The sequence below is a fragment of the Meriones unguiculatus genome, chromosome 7 (genome assembly GCF_030254825.1).
Source record: "Meriones unguiculatus strain TT.TT164.6M chromosome 7, Bangor_MerUng_6.1, whole genome shotgun sequence".
NCBI classification, from domain to species: Eukaryota; Metazoa; Chordata; class Mammalia; order Rodentia; family Muridae; genus Meriones; species Meriones unguiculatus.
In genome coordinates this window covers 20012099-20034044 of record NC_083355.1, presented here as the reverse complement: position 1 = coordinate 20034044, position 21946 = coordinate 20012099, and the positions used below count along the sequence as shown (strand labels likewise).

General features: G+C 53.6%; 2 protein-coding genes and 1 long non-coding RNA gene across 4 annotated transcripts; 1 reads left to right on the top strand and 2 right to left on the bottom strand.

The window, feature by feature from the left end:
* Window positions 1–41: 41 nt before the first annotated feature.
* Vat1 (vesicle amine transport 1) lies at window positions 42–7005 on the bottom strand. 2 transcript variants are annotated; one of them, XM_021641149.2, is made up of 6 exons: window positions 6480–7002; window positions 3720–3927; window positions 3171–3341; window positions 2961–3050; window positions 1681–1922; window positions 42–1539 (listed from the first exon to the last, which is right to left on the bottom strand). In XM_021641149.2, the coding sequence occupies exons 1-6, from the start codon at window positions 6909–6911 to the stop codon at window positions 1456–1458; spliced, it is 1227 nt and encodes a 408-aa protein (XP_021496824.1). In that variant the 5' UTR covers window positions 6912–7002; the 3' UTR covers window positions 42–1455. The 2 variants fall into 2 exon arrangements, with proteins under 2 accessions (XP_021496824.1, XP_021496825.1); XM_021641150.2 differs by lacking the exon at window positions 2961–3050 and having other exon boundaries at window positions 6480–7005.
* Window positions 7006–8609: 1604 nt separating this feature from the next.
* Rnd2 (Rho family GTPase 2) lies at window positions 8610–12108 on the top strand. The gene is made up of 5 exons (XM_021641172.2): window positions 8610–8878; window positions 9371–9458; window positions 10267–10376; window positions 11006–11140; window positions 11313–12108. Exons 1-5 carry the CDS (start codon window positions 8777–8779, stop codon window positions 11559–11561), a joined length of 684 nt encoding a protein of 227 aa, XP_021496847.1. The 5' UTR covers window positions 8610–8776; the 3' UTR covers window positions 11562–12108.
* A 3744-nt stretch (window positions 12109–15852) lies between these two features.
* LOC132655128 (uncharacterized) lies at window positions 15853–19459 on the bottom strand. The gene is made up of 3 exons (XR_009592766.1): window positions 19247–19459; window positions 18693–18802; window positions 15853–17215 (listed from the first exon to the last, which is right to left on the bottom strand). It is a non-coding gene; the product is annotated as an uncharacterized LOC132655128 (long non-coding RNA).
* Between the last annotated feature and the right edge of the window lie 2487 nt (window positions 19460–21946).

Sequence of the window (21946 nt, the reverse complement as noted above, 5' to 3'; positions counted from 1 at the left end):
TGGCTTTCCTGCAGTTCTTAGATGCAATATCCGGTCAGGACTCAGGGTCTGGCTTTTTATTGACACAACACAAAGGCAGCTGTGGTAATGGGGTGGGGGACACAGAAGTAGAGATCATGCTTCCTCCGAGGAGGCCTCATGTGGACAACAGAGATGCTGGGCCCCTCCCCCGCCAACTCCCCCTGACAATGGCTGGAGTAATAGCTCTCCCTAATTTAAGCTCAGAAGCAGAGGGGCAAACCCCACCTAGCCTCTAAGGTCCCCATTTTGGCTCCAGTAGCCCAGGTCCTAGGTCATTTTAACCAGCCCAGTAACTCCGCTGCCCAAGCTCCTCCTCCCCCACCAGTGTAAACAAAGTTTGGGGCTGAGCAGCAGAGCTGCCTCCCTTGATAGCAAAGGGAATGAATGTGCTTGAATTCTCACTTTGGTCCCGGAATTAAGACCCAGCTGTGTCTCCCAGAACTCTGGCTGGTCCAGCTTCCTGCCTCTCCTCCACCACCGACAGACAGGACAGGGCGCAGACCACAGTAAAAGCAACTGATCCCCAGAGTCTGGAGCCGTCCTCTCTTCCCCCCTGGCACATACACAGATTTTTGGCAGTGTTGTAGAACTGGGGAGGAGTAGGCCTCAGCTCCACCAGTACAAGGAAGGCACTGGGGAGAAGGGTGGAGAAGGAGCTGTGGAGACAGGGCCGCTCCCTGCACACACACATACACAAGCACAGGTTTTCCAATGCTAAGGCACTGAGACAAATCCAGAGACCTCAGTGAAAGGCAGGGTACTCAGGTACCCCTCCCGGAGCGGTGAGCGAGGGAGTCAGTCCCATTCCTGCCCTTGCTATAGGAGGCAGCCTCCCTTAAAGGCAGCAAACTGGAGGTGGGAGAAGTCCAATTGTGCTTAAGAAACTGGGGGCGGGAGACAAGGCTGGGTACTGATCAAGTCCAGGGGTGGGCACTCGCTGGCCTGGGTTGCATGGACGCTACGGAGACACAGGTACATGCTGGACTCACTCACACAAATTAGCCCCACATCCTGAGCTGACACTTAGATTCTTTGGGGAGGTGGTGGGGCAGGAGGGAAGATGAGGCAGGGGTGAAAGCACACAGGACAGGACAGGGAGGGACTGGCTAACCTTGGCACAAAAGCAGCATGGCAGGCCCAGGGACAGGGTGGGGGGCAGGAAGCGGCCTCCCAATGACCCTCTCTGTCCCCTTGGCAGGGCCCAGACATCCAAGTGGTCACTTCCCAACCTCTCCTGAGGGCAGGAAGGGGGAGGGAAGGCCCTGAGCAAAGAGTGAGCTCAGAGCAGGGAAGCAGTCATCAGCAGAGACCTTTTGGGGGAGGGAAGGGTAGAGCATCGTGGATGACAGAGGATGAAATGTGAAAGGCCCAAAGGCAACACAACAAGGCTTCCCGTCGCCCTTCCTGGCTCTCTAGGGCCCTCAGGCCCTGGCCCTAGGTCTCCTTCTCGGGTCCAGGAACCAGGAGGACTTTCCCCACATTTTTCTTCTCCTGCATCTGCTTCATGGCATCAGCCACCTGGCGAGGAAGAGGAGACCACTACTGATGCCACCTGCCCCCCTCACACCGCCGGCCCAAACAAGACACCCGGGATCCTCTCCTGAGCCCCTGGACTTTCCCCAGTCCTGCCCAGACCTCTCCTGCAGTCGCCACACTCACCTTCTCGAAGGGCCAGACCGAGTCAATTCGGGGTTTGATGCGGCCCTGGTTGTACAGAGCTACAAGGTGGGTGACCACCCTACTGATCATTTCCACTTCGCCCTCCAGGTAGCCCAGGTGGAAGCCGCACACAGCTCGGTTGGCCTGCAGCAGCTGCAGAGCTGTCACACTAAACTGATTCCACCAGGTGCGGGCCATGGCCATCAGGTTCCGCTTGGGGCCCGTCAGCATGTTGGCCATTCCTAAGGGACAGAGCGACATGGCCAAATACATCCCTGTGTGTCCGAATTTAGGCCGATCTAGCTTCTTGATCTTGTAACACTCAACGCAAGGACAATCCTGGAAGTTCTGTTTACCAGGCCTAAACTAGCTCTTTGTCTACACACACACACACACACACAGGAGCCTTTGAGATGGCTCTGTGCCCATCTTGGCCACCAAAGATACCTTGGGACCCATATGATGGAAGAAGAGAGCTGACACCTGCCAGCTGTCCCCTGAATTCCACATGTACATCAAGCGCTGGAGTTGAAATTGTGTGTTACCATTACACCCAGCTCTCTAGTTCTTTTTTGAGGTAAGGAAGGAAAAAGAAAAAAAGAATAAAAGAAAAAGGAATTGGAGATCTGGATGTAGTCTTAACACACAATTTCAATTCCAGTACTCGGGAGAGAGAGGCAGGAAGATCTCTGGGAGTTTGGGCTAGCTAGAGCTACTTAGTGAGATCCTGTCTCAAACCAAACCAAACCAAAACAAAATGGCACCACATTCCTGTCATCCCAGCATTCAGGACAGGAAGGCTGGAGAAAAAAAGAACCAGGAGCCCTTGGCAGAGGAAGAGCACACGTGCTCTCTCCCAAAACTGCTCTCATTTTTATATTTACTCTTTTTGTGTGCGTAAAGTAGGTTTTTAAATAACTATCCAGCTTGCCCGAGAAAAGCCCAGGTGGTGCTTCGGGAAGAAGGCAGACTGGTTGGTTTCGCATCAGAAATAATCCCCAAATGGGGAGGCGGAATTTCGACGACTCCTGTGAAATGCCGTGAAAGAGAATGAATGGCTGGCGCCCGAAGGCAGCAACCTCATTCAAATATCCAGGACCCTTCTAAAGCCTGACCTTAACACAGCGCTCCAGACCCTCCTTCCTTACCCAAAAGCTCAGGCCCTGGTATCCCACCCTATTAATGGGGATTTTCTACCCACTGACTATTAACTATTATTAGTTAGTCCCACCCTCCTGCCCCACAAAACCTCTCTGACTTTGATACAACTACCAACTCACCGTAAGTGACAACTTTGCCCATGGGTTTGAGGAGGTGGTAACCCTTGGCGGTGTCTGACCCACCCAGAGGGTCCATGACAATATCTACCCCTGTCACAGAGTAAGACCCAGCGGGGGGGGGGGAGAGGAAAAAACGTTAATATCCACAGATCTGGAGACCCCCGTCTCCCAGCCTGTGCCGTCCTCCCCACTGCCAGGCCCCGCCCCCACCTTTGGGGGAGATCTTCTTGATCTCGTCCACGTAGTCGGACGTGTGATAGTCGATGGGGTGCGTGACCCCATTCTCCTTCAGCACCTCATGCTTGCTGGCTGAGGCTGTCCCAAACACTGTCACGTTCTCCACGGTGCGGCACAGCTGCAGGGCTGCCATGCCCACGCCACCTGCAGCAAGAAGGGAGCACAGAGTCCCTTGGCCGCTTGTTCTGCACACCAGCCTCCCAGAGACCTGGTTCAGCCGGGCCATCACTTTCGAGGCGCCTCAGCTCGTTTTTAGGGCCCAACGTTCGGATTCCGTAATTCGAGAACCAGAGGGAGGGAGACTGGACAGGAGACAGTGTGGGGCGCGGGGCGAGGGCAAGCTGCTTAGAAGGGCAGGCTGGACCTGGTGTCTAAATGTTACCACGGCAACTAGACGACAGGAGCCTCTGGGATCCACAGGCCAGGCAGCCTGGTGTTGCCATGACAACAAAGCAGCCAGGCTACAGAAAGGGGCCTGGAAGGCAAATCAGGGTCCGGTGAAAAAGGGAAGGGACCTGTCACCTGCAGCCATGTGTACCAAGACGCTGTGGCCGGGTCTCAGGTTGCCGAAGTCAAAGAGAACCAAGTAGGCGGTGATATAATTGACCAGCAAGGCAGCAGCTTCCTCAAAGGTCATGGCCTCAGGCATCAGGAAAGTCTGGGCTGACGGCACAGTTACTTCCTCCTGCCACATCCCAGACCGGTTCAACACCATCACTCGGTCCCCTGCCTTAAAACAATGGAAGAGTAGCATTGGATTACTCATTCATTCACCCGCAGGTGCCATGCTGGCCTTCGCCATGTCCCAAATCCCTGGAGATGAAGCAGTCGACTCGACAGCGGTGCTCGGAGTATCGACAGTAGCAGCATCACTTACAGACTGTTTAATCTAGTGCTGCATATCAAAGCGCTCAATCAGTCCTTACATCCACGCTGGGCTGTCCTTATCTCCATGTAACGGATCATTACTGCGTAAGAGCCCTGGACGCAAGAAACAGTTAGGGCAAGCCAAGCGCAGTATCGTTAAAGAGATCAAACTGCTCTGGTTACGAAGTGGGCTCCACCATTTTAGTGACACTGCGGCCTTGGAGCAAATAAAAATGAAGCATTTTTCCCAGCTGCGTAAGGGGAATTGTAAGAACTAAGTGGGAAAGGACAACATTCGTTGGCACTTGGTGCAGTCTATCATAGAGTTAATGCTTATTAGCGATGTCAGCTAGTAATAATGACAAAAATAACAGCAAGAAGGGGAAGTCATCCGATAACTGAAGACTAGCAAGGACTGTGCAGGTAAGTGTACATGCGTGGTAAATGGCTGGGTGTGACCACCCCAGGGGGAAGTTGTATTTCAGCAAACATGGCAGCCCTAGAAAAGAACATGTACCCAGACATGGTACACAGGCTGATGCTCGAGAACAGCACATTCCAGCCACAAGGAAAAGGCGTTGCCCTTCGTCCTTAGTCACTTGCATGAGGGTCTCTCTCTGCAGGAGGAAAGGGGACAAAGACAGAAAAATCCCTCCAGCCTAGCAACGAGGCAGGAGGAGGAGGGGGGAGTCAGTAAGGAATCCTCCTGGCAGAGACAAGTGTAGGCTCTGTCCTAGACAATCAGGGCCTGGCTTAGCTCCTGACTGGAAATTGAAGATCCACAGGGCAGGAGCATGAGACCCCCTACACAGGCTCTTTTTCGTGTCATCAAGTCCCCACACTCCACTCAAGAGCACACCTTTGCTGGGAGAGCTGGCCTGGGGAAGGAAGCCCCAAAACTCAAGTCTGGTAGACACGGCAGCAACACGAGCTAACAACAGAGCGACAGCCAGAAGGACTGATGGCCAGTCTCGGATGGAGTCTAGGACAAGTGTCACCTAATCTAGCTCATAGCTAACCTTTAGCCCTTCCAGCTCAGGGCCACGAACCCCGTCCCTCCCAACACAGCCACCAGAAAGGTTGGGATAGCCCTCCCCACAGAACCCAGGCTCTTAACAGCAGATTCTTGCCCTAGGCAGGAAATCCTGTATTTACCAGGCGGAAAGCGTGGGGAGGAGTGGATAGATGGGTGGCCTTCAGCGGTAACACGAACTATTAACTTCCCCTTCCCCCCAAAAAAACATTTTTTTTTTCTTTTAGCACTATCCAAGAGTAGGATTATTTCTAAATCACGGCAAGGGTGGAACCACTGCTGGATTCATGGAGAGGGATTTTGAGGAGGAGCCGGAGCTGTTTGCATGTTCAGCAAATGCAGCCAACCCAGCAGGTTAGCAAAGACTAGACTCAGACTGCTTTGGAGCGGTCGGTCTCTCCTGAGGTGCTGGATTTTGAAACGAAACTCCTCAACACATGATATGAAGAGGCCTCACCCCAGATCTCTCAAAAAAGCTGGTCATCGGTGAGCCTCTTGTGGCCAAGGTTATGGCTGCGATTAACGATAGAGGAGAAACAGACCGGCAAAGCTGGGCCAACCTGCTCAAGGTGCCACACCTCCCTACCCTAGTCCAAATGGACTCCACCCGCCCGGCCCGGGGTTTCGGAGGCTGGGGTCCTCGGACACGTAGGCGGGGCGGTTTGGGCCGGAAGTTCCCAAGGGTAGCCCCGGGTCGTGGCCTGCCCGCTGAGTCACTGGAGAAGCGATGGAGAGAGCCCAACACAAAGATGGGAGCCCGATCCCGCCTCCCCCTCGCCAAAAAACAAAAAAACAAAAAACCGGAGTAGTAGCGTTAGGGCCCGTGGCGGTGGGGGAAGCGAGGCTCCCTCTGCTCCATGATGGGTGTGTCCCCTCTGGCCCAGCTCAGGGAGGGGCCGTCCTACACCCCCATACACCACGGGGCTGCATGTGACTAGCGCCCTGGCACTGCCCCTGCGCCCCCGCCTAACCCCGTCTACACCGCTCCTCCAAGCTCCCCCGGGAGGGAAGGCGGGAGCTAGCCACCACTCACGGTCACAGACCACAACTGCCCCTGGGAGTGTTTAGTGGGCTGGGGTACAGGTGTGGTTTTGCCAGGGGAGGGGGGCGAGCAGGTCCTCCTGCGCATGCGCCTGGGCGCGCCTCATTGTTTTCCCTCCCACCCACCCCCAACTCGGCTTGGGGCGGTGGCCACTACCGAAAAATGGTTGGGGAAGGGGCAAGAACACTGTGGCCGGGTCCTGGGAAAGCCTTTTCCCCGGAACCTCAGGACATGAATTGCTTTCCCATGCGTCCCGTATCCAGTCCACCCGCGTCCGCGCTGGCTCCCCGGCCCGGCCACACCCCCGGCGCGCGCCCACTCCTGCCCGGTTGCCGCTCACCTTGCGGTCGCCGACGCCCTCGCCCACGGCCACCACTACGCCCGCACCCTCCATGCCCGGGGTGACCGGCAGCGATGGCAGGCGGTCGTACAGACCCTGGCGGGCCATGAGGTCGGCGAAGTTGAGCCCGCAGGCTCGCACGCGCAGCGTCAGCTGACCGGGACCCGGGGCCGGGGGCACGGCCGGCCGGCTCTGCAGCTTCACCTTGTCGTAGCCACCGAAGCCGGTGAGTACCAGGCAGCGGAGCGGCGGCGCCGCGGCGGAGGCCGACGCTTCGGGGGCCGGGGGTGGTTGCGGGTCTCCCGCCGCCTCGGCCGTCGGGGGCTGCGAGGGCGCATCCTCCCCGGCCCCGGTGCGGGTCTCCGTCCCGGCCTCCGCCGCCGCCGCCGCCGCCGCAGTGGCCGCCTCGGTCGCCTCCCTCTCCGCGGACATGGCTAGACTCCCGACGTGCGCTCCCAGCTGTCCAGAAAGGGTGCACAGCTGGGGAGGGCGGGACACGCGTCAGGAAGAGCGCAGGCTGCGGACACTAGTGGGTGGGGCGGGGCTCTGCCCGGGGGCGGAGCTTCGCGCGCGGGCTTAAAGGGCTAGGCCCTCTGCTGACCGACTCCGAGAGCGCGGCGAGCCTGGTGGTGCGGGTGGAGGGTGGCGAGGGAGGGGTGTGTGTGGCTGAGAAGCCTGGGGAGAGGCTGGGGCATGCAGAGGCTGAGACTGACTTGATTCATTCATCACAAGCCTTACACGAATTGAAAGCTGTTCTGGCGCAGTCGGAAGGATAATCCGCCCTCCCCAAATCTGAGTTTATCATATCATTTTTGGGAGCTAGGCACCTGCGGATCAGAACCCGGTGAAACTGTGCCTCGGGTTCTAACTCTACCCATTAGTAGTGACCGGACGCTATTCACTGTGGTCTCGCAGTGGCGAACTATGAGCGTGTGAGTCGAACCGCTAAGACAGGATCTCATTATTGTAGCCCTGGCTGGCCTGGAACCTGCCATGCACACAAAGGCTGGCCTTGAACTCGCAGAGATCCGCCTGTCTCTGCCTCCTGAGTGCCGTGGTTAAAGACAGGCGCTACTGCTCTTCCATTTCCTTCTCCCTTTCTTTTCCTTTTGTTGACACTGAGGAGAGAAACCAAGTACTCATGAATGTAGCTCTACCCCTGAGCTCCACCTCCAGCGTAAACCTAACAGTTTTGGTCGTTCAGCCTTGTGTTTCCTTGTAAAATAGTGATATTATGTGTTCTAGTTATCTTTATAGGGTTATGCAAAATGAGATAAAATTAAAACGAGCGTTCTTTACTTAAAGAAGAGCTTTAATTTTGTTTGTTTGTTTGTTTTGAGACAGCGTTTCTCTGTGTAGTCCTGGAATTCGCTAGGTTTAAACCAGGCTGGCCTCAGACTCGGAGATCCGCCTGCCTCTGCCAACCGAGTGCTGAGATTGAAAGCATGCAGCACCCCTCCCAGCTAAGGAAGCGCTTTGCTTTTAGAAAGTGAAAGATGCCGTGCAAATAGCGATCTGGTTATTACTGGTGTGAAATGAGGCTGAAATTGGCTTCTGGGGCGTAGCTCTGGCCCCCGCTGAGCTGTTTGTCGCTGGGCTCTAGCTTCCTTAGCCTTCCCTTTCCCTTTCTATCAGAATGTCCACCAGAGGACGCAAACGCTCCCCTAAAACTTTCCACTCAGTACTTGGCTAAGAGGAACTCAGTCCACGCTTTCTAGGATGGTCCAGGCCCACAGTTAAGTGCCACAAGCCTAGATCCCGCCACCCGTCGATGTGGAGACGAAAAGCTATGATGTCACCAATGTCGGGTGGGAGTGCTAGGGTCTGGATTCCCATCTCCCCAAGCTCTGCCTGGACACCTCACGGCCCCCCACCCCCGTGCTGGGGAAGTAGATGGCTACCGCCGCGCGTGTCCGCCGCACCGGCACACCTGCGTGCACGCGTGGGCTCCCAGGAGGCCCCAAGCCTCGCGCCCGCGTGTGTAGCGCCGCAGCCGAACCCCCAGAACTTCGCCCTTAGCGCGCCCCGCCTCCCTGCCCGGCTCCCAGGCTCCGCCCACCCGGGCCCCGCCCCTCGGCGGCGCGGGCGGGAGGCGGGGCCGGGGGCGCGGCCCGCGGGCTAGGGGCGGGGCGGAGGGGGCCCGCAGCCCCGGGCGGGGGCTCGGCGCGGGCCCGCGAGATGCCGGTGTCGGCGGCCCGAGAGGCTGCAGCTGCAGCGGCGGGGGAGGAGGCGGTAGAGGCGGCGGCGGCGGGGCCCGGGAGGGGGGCAGCGTGGTGGGCCGGCGCGTAGCCGGGACTATGGAGGGGCAGAGCGGCCGCTGCAAGATCGTAGTGGTGGGGGACGCGGAGTGCGGCAAGACGGCGCTGCTGCAGGTGTTCGCCAAGGACGCCTACCCCGGGGTGAGGAACTGGCGTCTGGAGAGAGGGGCGCCGAGGCTGCGGGGAGTGGGTAGCAGGGGCCCCGGGGGGCCGCTGGAGACCGGCACCAGGGTAACCAGGGACGAGAGAAAGAGGCTCCGAGGAGGGGAAGGAGGCGTTGGGGGCTCGGAAAGGACTGCAGAGGATTGGAGTGGAAGGGATCGAGGAACGCGGTGAAACGGATGGGGCTTCGGGAGCATCGGAGGATCCGGGAGGGCGCCCTGGGTGAATGTCGGAGGTCCTGGGCAGCCGGGAGGGAAAGAACTAGGGGCTAAAAGGACCCTGACGGGGGTCTGAGAGTCTAGCTAGGATTCCGCGGAGGGGGAGGCAGTAGCTCCTCGGAGCTTCCCTTAGCCCAGCCTCAGACCAACTTCTGTCTAGGGATTGAGCTGGGTCGGGTGTCGAGGCAGGAGGGCAGTTGTCAGGGTGAGAAAAGCTCTCGTTTTTTTTTTTTTTACTAACCCGTGCCCGCAGAGTTATGTCCCCACCGTGTTTGAGAACTACACCGCAAGCTTCGAGATCGACAAGCGCCGCATTGAGCTCAACATGTGGGATACTTCAGGTAGCCAAGTCCCTCGGGGTCACCCTGACTGCCAAGGCCCCTTACCCTAGCCTCTCCCTGGGTTAGACCCCTTAGATGCCGGGTTAGCTCCGACAGCCATCCGATTTTAGAATGGAACACCAATTTCTGTTTTGAGCCAGGGGAACGGAGGCAGTTTCCCCGACAGAAACCATGTTCTGAGGTAGAAAGCCTAATATTTGAGCCCTGCAGCTGGGTTCTGCTTACCCAAGGAACTTGGGGGAAGAAATGACCAATTTTGGAACATGTTTCTTAGGAAATGGGACTGAGTTTAGGAGCGCGCTATTTAGAATTTCTGGGGCGGGGGGGGGGGGAGGGTTCAGTCAGTGGTGACAAGTAGTTTTTTTTTTTTTTAATTCTAGACTGAACTAGAGTCCCAAGAGGACAGGAACACTCTTTTCCTGTCCCTGCTCCAATCCCATGGGAAGGGTTTTTATTTTTACTCAGTTCCCAGGAGGACTTTAGAAGATGTGTCATCAAAGCCCAGAAAACATGCACAAAATTTGTTGGGATATTGGTAGATTTTTCTGAGATTCTTAAAGGGCTTCCACACTCCAAAAGATTACAAATTATTCCTGTTAGACTAGAGAAACCCATAGGAAGCAGAGAGCTGTTTCTCACTCTTTCTGCTCCCCTCTGCCTGTTCTCAACCCACGCTCTGTGATGGGTATTTGAGAGCACTCTCTTTTCATTTCCTGCTTTCAGCATCCCTTGACCTGAGTCCCCCATTCCCTTCCCGGCCTGTCACCCACTCAGGTGCCTTATCAGCTTATTCTCTGTCTTTCTTCAGGATCCTCTTACTATGACAATGTCCGGCCTCTGGCCTACCCAGATTCTGATGCTGTGCTCATCTGCTTTGACATTAGCCGGCCGGAAACACTGGACAGTGTCCTTAAGAAGGTGGGAGTCTGGGGAAACTACTGAGGAGCCTGGGCCCAGCGTGAAACGGGAGGAGGGAGTAATGACATGCCCCTCAGCTGGGTAGTGGATGAAGCTAGCATCCCTCTACTCCAGCTCCATACCTACCACCTGCAAGCTTCCTTGGAGCTGGAAATGGCTGGAAATGGGAGATGCGAGTTCAAGGACTTCCCTATCTGCCTTCCCTATCTCCTTGGCTGTGGAGGCCCTGTGTGGAAGGGTTGTGTTGAAATGCCAAACCTTTGGAAAGCCTTATGGCCTCCTGTCCAGGCCATTATTTCCATAAGAAAAGCCTGTGGTGAATGCACAAAAGTCAGTTAGGGCTTCCTTAGTTCCCAGGCAGGGGAGAGTGTGGTTGGCCTGTTCTCTAGACAAAGTATGGGAAGGGGAGCGAGAATGGGAAGGTTCCAGGCTAACTGAGGACAACCCCGGAGTCTTCACTCAGGCTCTCCTCGCCTCCGACACTGTCCCGCACTCTCAACCCAAGAGCAGCCTTCCCAGGTCATTCCTCACCTAGGAGGTCTAGAAGGATAAGTGAGTTCGGCATGCGCGGAGCATAACTCTTCCCTGGGTCTTGCTCTCCATAACTCTTATTTTCCTCCCCCAACTAGTGGCAAGGAGAGACTCAGGAGTTTTGCCCCAATGCCAAGGTGGTGCTAGTCGGCTGTAAACTGGACATGCGGACCGACCTGGCCACGCTGAGGGAGCTGTCCAAGCAGAGACTTATCCCTGTTACCCACGAGCAGGTGAGGGACCCCTAACCTCCAGCTGAACTCCAGCCCAGACATCAGCTGTCACGCCCTCTGATCCCCAACCCTTGCTTCTTCCCCAGTTGTCTGACCTTTAACCCGGGCCCACAGTCTCCCCGCTGTGGGAGAAGTAAGCCCCATGATTCCCACCCATCTGCTGCTTTTCTAGGGCACTGTGCTAGCCAAGCAGGTGGGGGCTGTGTCCTACGTCGAATGCTCCTCCCGGTCTTCCGAGCGCAGCGTCAGGGACGTCTTCCACGTGGCCACCGTGGCCTCCCTCGGCCGTGGCCATCGGCAGCTGCGCCGCACTGACTCTCGCCGGGGCCTGCAGCGATCCACTCAGCTGTCAGGGCGGCCAGATCGGGGAAACGAAGGAGAGATACATAAGGATAGAGCCAAGAGCTGCAACCTCATGTGAGGGGCTGCAGTGAATGCGGAGGATGAAGAGGGCTGGGTGAGAGGTACACTTGTCCCCCTGCTTGCTCCTGGACTTTCTGACCTCTTGACCCTGGCTGGAAGGTCAGGGCAGGCAGAGGAGCAATTTGGTCGGAGAAGCTGGAGGACAGAAATGTGTCACCATTCTCCAGATCCTTATCCCCTTGTCTGGTAGCTGAGAGGGCTGACAGGGTAGGCATCTGGGGCATGAACTTGGACAGGGCAGGTGGGTGTTTGGGAAGCCAGCATCAAACAATGACTCTGGTTGAGTCTTCTGCGTAAAGTGTATCTTCCCTCCTTACCCCGGTCCCCATGTCCTGTCTGCCTTCCCTAAGGATAAAGTGTCCATTTGGTGACCTTCTCTTTTTCTCTCCTCTCACTTCCACATCTGTTCTCACACATTCTAACCTCCAAACAACGCGCACTAAATTTTAAAGCAAGAAGCCCTTTCCTACCATCAACCCCCCGGCCAGTTCTAGCTTCCCCTCTTCCCCCAGCAGTCGGCAAATAAAGCCCATGACCATGGAAAACGGCTACGGCCTTAGTTCTGTGTTCCTTTACACACTCACACCCCCAACCCCAACCAATCTACCAGCATCCTCACCCACAGAGAAAACACGGGGAAATCTACCAGCATCCTCACCCACAGAGAAAACCCTTAGGAGCCAAGGGTAGGAGAGCTAATGGGGTTAGACAGCCCCGGGGGTGGGGGGAGCGCAGGATGTTTGGCGTGAACTGATGATATACAACTGCTCAGCATTAGTCAGCCTGGCCGGGTGCTCTGCTGGCATAGCAGAGGGCCTGCTGAAGTGGCACAGGCCCCTTGTTCGCCGTCTCCGCCCTGGCTTGGAGCCTGCTGATGCTCTAAGGATTAGGAAGACAGGAAGGCATTGAAAGCTCCCACATGGTTGAATCTGAACCCTGTGCAAGGTCAAGTTTCCTAAGGGGGTGGTAACCCCTGGGATCTCTCCAGGGGCCCAGACAGGGGATCTGCCTCCTCAGTTCCATCTTGAGCTCCTTGATGATTGGTGGGGGAGCGCCATTTGTCATGGAGAGTTGTTATCCCTAGCCCAGCCCCTGGCGAATAAAAGCTGGTGGAGGGGATGGCCGCAGTACTTGTCAGCAAGGACAGTGCTGGTCTGTTTTCTTGGGAGTCTGGTTTCAGATTGTCCTGTATTCCCTCCTTGGCTCTGGTCCCACTGGCCTCTTTTTGGTGACATTCTCCCCCAGGAACCATCCATTCGCGGCTCTACCCTCCCCCAGATCAAACCCATCCAGTTCTCCCAGAAACATTAGGAGAGACCAAAGGCGGGCCTTACCCTCCCATCTGCTCCGACCCTGTCCGTGCACACCCCACCCCTCTGTGAATCCGCCAAGCACGTACTGCGCCAACAGTGTCACACAGCAGACTGAGACGAAGGCAGCTGCTGGAGGCTAGCCCAGTAGGGAAGGGAGGAACCCTAAGTCTAGATTAGTGGTTCTCAACCTTCCTAACACTGCAACCCTATAATACAGCAACTCATGTGGTGGTGACACCCCCCCCACAAAAATAAATTATTTTTGTTGCTACTTCATAACGGTGATCTAGCTACTGTTATGAATTGCAAAGTAAATATCCTTTTTTTCTGAACGCCTTAGGTGGCCCCTGTGAAAAGATCGTTTGATTTCCAGAAGGGTCGTGACCCTCAGGTTGAGAACCACTGGTATAGAGGTTACCTTGGCTGAGGGACCCTACATACATGCAGGCTGCTGTGGGGCTCCCTGAACCAGTAAGTCCTGCGGGAGTTGGCCGGGGGTGGGGGAGGGAAAGGCGCCGGGTTCTGCTGGCATAGGAGCAGCAGGTACTACAGAGGTACAGAGGAGAGAGAGAGTGTGTGTGTGTGGTGTGGCGGGGTTTCCACAGCATGCAGGGAAGACAAGGTTGGAAAGTTCCCATGAGGCCACTGAAGAGCCCACAGGAAGTCAGTACCTCCCTGTGAGGAGCCACCAGGGATCTGAGGCAGAAGTGACTGGTTTTGGCTCTTGGGATGGGTGAGTCGGTGGAGAGTAAGTGTGGGGGCTCTATGAAATACGACACCTAAGATATCTCCTCCTTTCCCTCTGCCAGACCCTGTTCTCTGGAAAGGAACTTCTTCCTAATTTTCTGGCTTACTGGACACCCCCCGCCACCATGAGGCTGTGGGACTCCTATCCTAAAGCCATCCCTGTCACTCTAAGGGAGTTTAGGTACAATGCCTCCACCGCTTAGGGCTGACTCTGAAACCTTCCTCAAGGGCCCCAGAGGTGAACCCAGAGGTGCTAGAGAGGGTGGGGCTCTGCCTGACAGAAGACTGCTTGTTTTTCCTTGGTAGGGACTTGCTGTAAAATGAACCTGGGAGGGGGTCATGGTGGTCAGTGCCTGTAATCACAGTATTAGGAAGGCTGACGCAGGGGGATTGCTGAGAGGACAGGGCCATCGTGGGCTACAGAATGACACTCTGCCACCTTCAAAAGCGTTAACTTGAGATTTTTGGCAGGTCATTTCTCTTAGACACCCAACACGAAGTAGGCTGGGGCCCATAGCCACGAGAGGCCAGGATGTTTGCAGTCCCTTTAGTCCCCCAACCTTTCTCCTGTGCCATCCACAATTTGTGCTTAGAGATTGCAAATGCATTTCAATATCTGCCTAAAGCAAACATAATTAGGAAGATAAATCAGTGGAAGGAACCCCCCAATGTTTAATATATTTCCAAAAGCAGTGGGAAGGGAATTTGGTTCCCTCTGCAGGGCTGTGTTGCCTATTTCTGCAGAGGAGAATGGGTCTCAGGACCTCGGAGCCCAACGCGTGGGAAGAGGTAGTGGGGCTGTTCATAGGTCCAAAAATGTCCTTGCAGGCTGGAGGGGACTTTACATCTGCCCCCAACCCCCTGCCCCACATCTAAGAGTTAGATTCAGCTTCTTCCTCTGTGGCTGTTTCCCCCACAAATTAGATACCAGTGTAGCACTCACTGATAACCATTTAATGAAATAAACACACCAGGGTAGGTTGAGAGTCTCCCGGGCTTAACTTCTCAGACACTTCAGCCTATGAAGCCCCCAAGCTCAGCAGTGACACCAGCCCTTCCCAGCGGGTCAGTCATAGAGCTTTAGGTCGTGGGTCCAGGCCTGGTGCTTTCCCCCTGGACAGCACTGGGCAGGGCCCAGCACCTGCTTGACCCTTCGTTTTCATACCTAGGGAAGGGGGCTGATGATATCTATCTCTTTGAGAGGACTCTCCTGAGAGCAGAAAGAATTCGAGAAAGCCAATTGGCTCCTTGACAGGGTCTGAACTGGCATCCATCTCTTGTTGTTTTTGGTTTTTTTTTGAGACAAAGTTTCTCTAACTATTCTGGAACTTAACATGTAGACCAGGCTGGCCTTGAACTCTCAGCCATCCGTCTGCCTCTGCCTCCCGAGTGCTGGGATCAATGGTATGCACCACCATGCCCAGCCTGGCGTCAATCTTTCTAGTCAACATGATGGTAGATGTGCATCTGAACTGGTTCTGAAGAGCCAGGTTTCATCTTTTCTTTTTGTTGGGGACTGACTCTAGGGCTTCCTGTTTGCCGCGACAGCGTCCCACTGAGCTAGATCCCATGTCCCCCTTGGATTTTTTTCTATTTTTTTTTTTTATATTATAACTCTATAATTTCCTCCCTTCCCTTTCCGCCTCCCAACCCTTCCCATGTACCCCACCACCACGCTCTCATTCAAATTCATAGCCTCCTTTTAAAACATTGTTACGGTTCTAAATATATATATGTGTGTGTTTTCTGGGCTGATCATTTCCACTTAGCTAACCAATTGGTGTGCCCTTCCCTGGAGACTCCCTTTTCATTTTCTTTTCTTTTCTTTCCTTTTTTTTTTTTTAAACCTCCCTTTTCTTTTTGCCTTTTATTTTAAAACAGGGTCTCACAAAGTTGTTCAGAACGGCCAGATGAGCAGTGGGGCATTTGATCGCAGTACTCGGGCAGGTAGATCTCTGTTTGAGACCATCCTGGTCTACATAGTGAGTTCCAGGACACCTGGGGCTACATAGTAAGACACTGTTTCAGAGGGAAACAAACACACACCCACACACGCACACATCCACACTCATCTCTCTACATATAGATAAATATCTGACTTTCTCTCAGCATACAGCACCCAGCTCACTTCCTACAAGCATCATAAAATGGTTATTGAGGGATACAGGCTTGGGCCACAGTGCCCAGATGTTTTTGTTTTTCAGGCATGATTTTATTATGCAACTCAGACTGGCCACGAACTTGCAATCCCCCTGCCTCAGCCATAACAGTACTGGGATTACCGGCGTATGCTCCCATGCCCAGCTTTCTACAGTCTCTAAGGACCCCATATTTTTAGAGCAACCCACACAGATCCTCTTGGATTTGTCCAGTGGCCTGAAGAGGAGGGCAAGTCATCATGTCTCCAACTTCCCAGTGGACAGCAGGATCCTAGTGCAGCTCTCTCCTCTGCTCCATGCTCTTCCCCAAGAAGGAGCTCCGCTCTTTGTTCCAGTAGTTTCCTTCATAATTTTGGTTCCCCTCTGCCTCCCTCCTTTCTGAGTTCCAGGAATGCCCTCCATCTCTAGTCAACCCCTACTTCCCTTCCTCAGGGCTGCTATGAGGTCAGAGAGGGGTGCTCCAGATTCGAGGGGGGCAGGGGTGAGTCCCAAGCAGCTATCCCACAGTAGCCAGAGATGAGAGATGTACATAAGTTCCCCTCCCCCCCAAGAAAATGCCTCTGCTGTTGACTCCTAAATAACAGATGTCTGTCTGCATATTAATGAGATTGGACGAATAATTGGCGAGTTTTTCATTCAGCGTCAGAATGAACCCGGAGGCCTTATGTTCATGCACACAGACACCCTGTCACCCCGACTCTCCCTTCCCCCAGAGCATAATGAAGCAGAATCAGAAGCTGGCAGCCTTGACCCACAAAAGGGAGGGGCAGATGGGAACAGGGAGGGGTGTTAGCAGGAGGGAGACCCCCATCCATGGTCTGGTTTGCCAGGCTGCTCTGCCTGGATCACCGCCTTGCCATCACCCCCAGGGGGGCGGTAGAAGCCCTGCATCTGTGCTGTTCCGCGGTCCTGCAAAAGGGGCCCAGAGAAGGGTGGGAGCAGGCCCTGCAGGAGGCTGTCACTGGAGAACAGAGCGGTGGCTGCCTTCTGTGGGGCTGTGTGTCTCATGAGCCTCTTACCAGGCATTGTTAGGCTCTGTGAGGGGATGTCTAGTGGAAGACAGAGGTTTTCGTTTGTTTGTTTGTTTGTTTTGTCTGTTGAGACAGGGTCTCTTTATGTAGTAGGCCTGGTTGTCCTGCAACTTGCTATGAAGACCAGGCTGGCCTTGAACTCACAGAAATTCGACTGCCTCCGTGTCAGGGTTGGGTTTAAAGGTACATCCCATCATACCCTGCAAGGTTTTTGAATCAAACAGCTATCAATTGCTGGGTATCCCTGCCCTAGTTACTCAACCTCTCTGAGCTCCACTCTACCTTGAAAGATGGAAAGAAAGAAAGTGTGGCTGTCTTCACGGCTGCTTTATAATAGGCTCCGAGCCAGGCTCAGTGGTGCATGCCTGTAATCCCAGCACTCAGAAGTCAGAGGATCCCAAACTGGAGGAGGAAAAACAACAAAACCAAAAATGATGTGTATTTGTTCTGCCCTCACCCATCCCCCAAACACAAGCAGGGAGACAGTTCTGAGTCACTACCTGTCCTCCCAGATCCACTCTTGTTCTTGCAAGAGTTAATTAGAGGTAGGACAGGACAAGGAGATTGGTTATAGGTACGAGACACCACAGGAGAGAGTACAGTGGAAACCAAAGCCCAGAACAGGAGATGGAGATCTAGAACCTCAGATGAGAAAGAGGAAGGGAAGGAGACTATAGGGCTAAAGTGGGTTGAGCCTGAGAGCCTGGAATCTACTCCTGGTACTGGCCCCAGCTCTAGCTGTTTGACTTCGAGTCTCAGATCCTCTCAGAGCCTCTGCCAAAGGAGAGGATTCGTTGGCACCGTAAGGACCACTCTCGGCATGAAAACAAAAGTTCCCGTGGCCGGTGGAAGGCAGGGGTGGAGGGTTGCTGCTAGCTCCTAACACCAAAGCCTATCGGTCACTTGTGCTCTGTCCTCTCTCTCCCTCGGTAAATGATCTGCTGCGCCAGCAAACAACTGGCCATTGTGTCCTAATGAGGGAGGAGCAGGGAAAGCCAATCACTTATGATGCAAATGAGCGGACGGCTGTGGCCAGAGCATTCACTGAGGGCCTCTCTTCTGCCCCAGCCCTTCCCTCCGTGCCCTAGTTGGGCCTTTCTCAGGAGTCCCAGTTCCCATCTGGTGGAGGAGGAGGGGGAGGCCCAGCCTAGCCCTCACATTGTCTGCCATTGCCTCACCCTGCAAGGAGCCCTGACCCGTTCAAAACCTCAGAGCTGGGGTTCAGTTCTCCAATGCCCCAAATGTGGCTTTTTGTTTGTTTGTTTGTTTGTTTGCTTGATTCGGGGCATACGTGAAATTTATATCACATACAGTTCCCCATTGCAAAGTGTACACCTCTGTGGCATTTAGTGCATTCCCAAGCTGGTGTACTGACCACTGCTCTGGTCTTAGGCTTTATGTCCCTCTGTGTGTGGACCCCAGCCTTCACGGGACGCCGCTGACACACTGACACCTCAGAACAGTGGAGGGCTTGTGGAGGCTGGTGTTGGAGAAAATCCCAAAGCTGTTGAAGCCAGGAGGGGCTAGTTCTGTGCTTGGCCTTTGGTGGGAGAGTGCTCATTGCCTGGGCTGGCACAGTTCCTCTTGATTTCTTGGCATTTGGTGAGAAACCAGAGCTGGCTTCTGCACAGACCTTGGTTTCACGGTTTTCTGAACCTCTACATGTTTGGGATGATCCCACCAGCAAGCTTAGAAGCAATGGGAGACTCTCAGTACAGTCCGCACAAATCCTTTGTTCCTGGAAAGCCCTCCCCTCACCAGGTTCCAGAAGCAAGCCTGGCTAGGCAAGCTTTTCTAACTTGCTACACAGACTCTTATTCTAGAGTCCTTAAACCACAAGCTGGGAGAACCCTCAAGGTGTACTCAGAGTTTCACTTACTGATATAGTCCTTTTGATGTATGCAGTTTTCAAGGTAGATGGCAAGACATTTGCTTACTGCAGTCTTTGTTTTAACGCTGCTCCTTTCCTCCTCCAAGATCTTGGGGATGCTTAAAGAAAAGGAAATGGCTGAGTTGCTAAAGGACATGCACACAAACACAGTAGTCATGAAAAAGGAGGTAGCACCACCACTTCCATACAAAGTAATACTGGAATCCTGGGGCCTACTGGCAAGCCTAGCTACAGGTCCCAAGTGAGAGAGCCTGTCACAAAAAAAAAAAAAAAAAAAAAAACAAACAAACAAACAAACAAACCCAAAGCATTTGTCTGGTACTAATTCCAGCACGTGGGAGGCAGAAGCAGGTGGATTTTTGAGGCCAGCCTATGATGGGGTCTAGGTCAGCCATGGCTACACAGTGAAAGTGTGGCCCCGTCTCAAACAAACCACAGCAAACAACAAGCCACAAGCCCACAAGCCGAGGTGTTTGGCTTCTGAGAAAGGCCACCTGAAGTTGACCTGCACCCTCCACATGTACACAGGAACACGTACGTACCTTAGCCTGACAAAAACTCTTATGGAATTAACCAATGCTAGCTTCCAGCAAGGGAAAAAAAAGCCTTTACAGTTGCCAACTTTCTTTGACCTTTACCAGCCTCCAAATTCCATTCAAAGCTCCCTTCCCCAGACATGGACCAGACAACTTAATGAAAGCATTTCTATCTGTGCGGTAATGAATAGGGACTCCTGGGCTGGTTGGGTCCCGTTCTGCCACCCACTCATAAAGTGACCTTTGACAAGTGCCCAGACTTCAGTTTTATCACCTATGAGGCAATCCTTGTCCTAGCGAGGAGAGATAATGGCGGGGCTAGTGCTTTGAACTTGCAAAGGCATTCCTGGGCACATCGCAATTATTTCCCCGGTCCCGGCTCTCTGATAAGCAGGGCAGGCTGATGGGGAGGTACCATTCTGACTAAACACAGAGGGTTGGCTTCACGACGGGCAAAACAGAATCAAAGGGGAGGTCTTTAGGAGTGGGCTCAGAACAGGGAGTCAGGCGTGTAGACGGCTTAGATGGTGGAGCAGGTCACAAAACAGGTGGGAGGGAATCCGAACATCCACATCGAGGGGCAGGATGTGGCTTGCTTTTTGATGTTCTTAAAGTTGGGGCTCACAGCTGGAGAAGCACTTCCATTCATGGGTCCCCTGCAACTCATTTAGCAAATACTCATTGGATGGCTGACAAGGCAGTGGCCGGGGCAAACTGTGTGATCATAATGGTGAAAAAAAAAATTACTAACCAACCCATTAGGGAACATAAGCACCTTCTAGGCAAACAGAGAGGAAAGGAGAGAGACACAGGTGACTGAAGAAAATGTCCCTATCCAGCCAGCATGGTGGTGCTCATTCTCCACTACTTGGGAGGTAGAGGCAGGAGGCTCAGGAATTCAGGGTCATCCTTGGCCTCAGTGAGTTTGACACCAGCCTGGGTTACACAAAATCCTGTCGCCAAAACAAGAAGCAAACGAGACACAAACCCCGGGCTGGGGAGCTGGCTCAGTGGTGATGAGTGCTCCCACCCGCTCTAGTGGAGCACCCAAGTCCAGTTCCCAGCGCCATGATGTCTGAGCAGCTCACAACTGCCTGTAACCAAGGCCTCCAAGAGACACGCACTCACACGCACACCCCCACAACAGCACACACACACATGATTAAGAGTAATAAAGATGGGGCTGGAGAGAGGGCTCAGCGGTTAGAGCACAGGCTGCTCTTCCAGAGGACTCCAGTTCCATCCCCAGAACCTACATGGCAGCTCACAACTGCCTATAACTCCTGTCCTAGGGGATCTGATACCCTCATACAGACATACCTGGCTTTTAATCACTAACTAATCTTACTGCTCACTGCCTGCTGGTCCCCAGAGAAATGTACTGGAAAAGATATGGGCTGTTCAGCCTGACACATCTTTGAATCCGAATTCGAGATTTTGTCACTTTTTCTTGTAGTGTGACCTACCTAGAGTATGACACTTGACCTCTCAAGACTTCATTAATGGGGGCTGGAGAGATGGCTCAGAGGCTAAGGTCCTGACTTCAATTCCCAGCAACCACACTTGGCTCACAACCATCTATAATGAGATCTGGTGCCCTCTTCTGGTGTGCAGGTGTACATGCAGGCAGAACCCTGTATAAATAAATTTAAAAAAATCTTAAAAACGACTTCATTTACTTTATTTGTATGTAGGGGATGGCGCACAGCACTCAGGAGCACGGCAAGTGGGAGTAATGTACAATTATTGCTGTTGCTCTCTTAAATTGGCAGGATCGAATGGTTCTCAGCATCCAGGGCTCCATTTTAATGTAGTCATCTCCACCTCCCAGAAGCCTCCATTCTCCTTGGGTCTCTTTTGTCACCAGACTATGGGGCTGTTTGCTCCTCCAGGCAGGCTCTCTCTGCTCCCCTTAGAGAGTGAGCAGTTGCCGACTCTCTCAGGGTTGTCCATGCCTTCCACTCATCAGTCAGTAGAGATAAATTACAAAATCATTTGTTTTATTTGTTCTTGTTACCTTGAGGGCTGTGTGAAATTGCCTTGCTTTTGAAAGCCACATTTGCATATCTCTATGCTGGAGTCAAAGGCTGCAGCTGTGGTTTCACTACAATTTAAATATGAATAAAATCTCTTAAACCTCTAGCTGTATTTTTTTTTTTTTTAACTATTCTGGCCCTTCTGTTCCTAGGTTGCTAATATAATATAATCTTTGTCCTTGGCTTTGTTTATTCTTAAAGGGCTATTGTGGAATGAACTGAAGCCAGTTGCTGCAACCTTGGAGATAAGAGCCTTTTAACGTTTTTGTAGTAGTAGTTTTTTCCAAACAGGTGTTCTCTGTGTAACAGAGCCCAGAGCCCTGGCTGTCCTGGATTTGGATTTGTAGACCAGGCTGGGCCTTGAACTCACAAAGATTGTCTACTTCTGCCTGCCTCTCAAGTGCTGGGATTACAGGCATGTGCCACAAGGCCCTGTCCTTGTTTTTTTTTTTTTTTTTTTTTTTTTTTTGTAGACAGGGTTTCTCTGTGTCCTGGACTGGCTCTGTAGACCAGGCTAACCTCACAGAGATCCACCTTCCTCTGCCTCCTGAGTGCTGGAATTAAAGGTGTGTACCACCAAGCACGCCATTTACAGGATTTTTATTCCCTTTATCTCAGCTTTTGTGTTTTAGACTGAATCTGTGACAGAGTCCCAGGTCACTGGGTGGGC

Coding starts and splice junctions, on each gene's coding strand:
- Vat1 (XM_021641149.2), bottom strand. CDS start 6,911: ATGTCCGCGGAGAGGGAGGCGACCGAGGCGGCCACTGCGGCGGCGGCG. Junction 3,928..6,479: donor AGGGCGTCGGCGACCGCAAG/GTGAGCGGCAAC, acceptor CATTGTTTTAAG/GCAGGGGACCGAGTGATGGT. Junction 3,051..3,170: donor CAAGAAGATCTCCCCCAAAG/GTGGGGGCGGGG, acceptor ACTCTGTGACAG/GGGTAGATATTGTCATGGAC.
- Rnd2 (XM_021641172.2), top strand. CDS start 8,777: ATGGAGGGGCAGAGCGGCCGCTGCAAGATCGTAGTGGTGGGGGACGCG. Junction 8,879..9,370: donor CCAAGGACGCCTACCCCGGG/GTGAGGAACTGG, acceptor CCGTGCCCGCAG/AGTTATGTCCCCACCGTGTT. Junction 10,377..11,005: donor TGGACAGTGTCCTTAAGAAG/GTGGGAGTCTGG, acceptor TCCCCCAACTAG/TGGCAAGGAGAGACTCAGGA.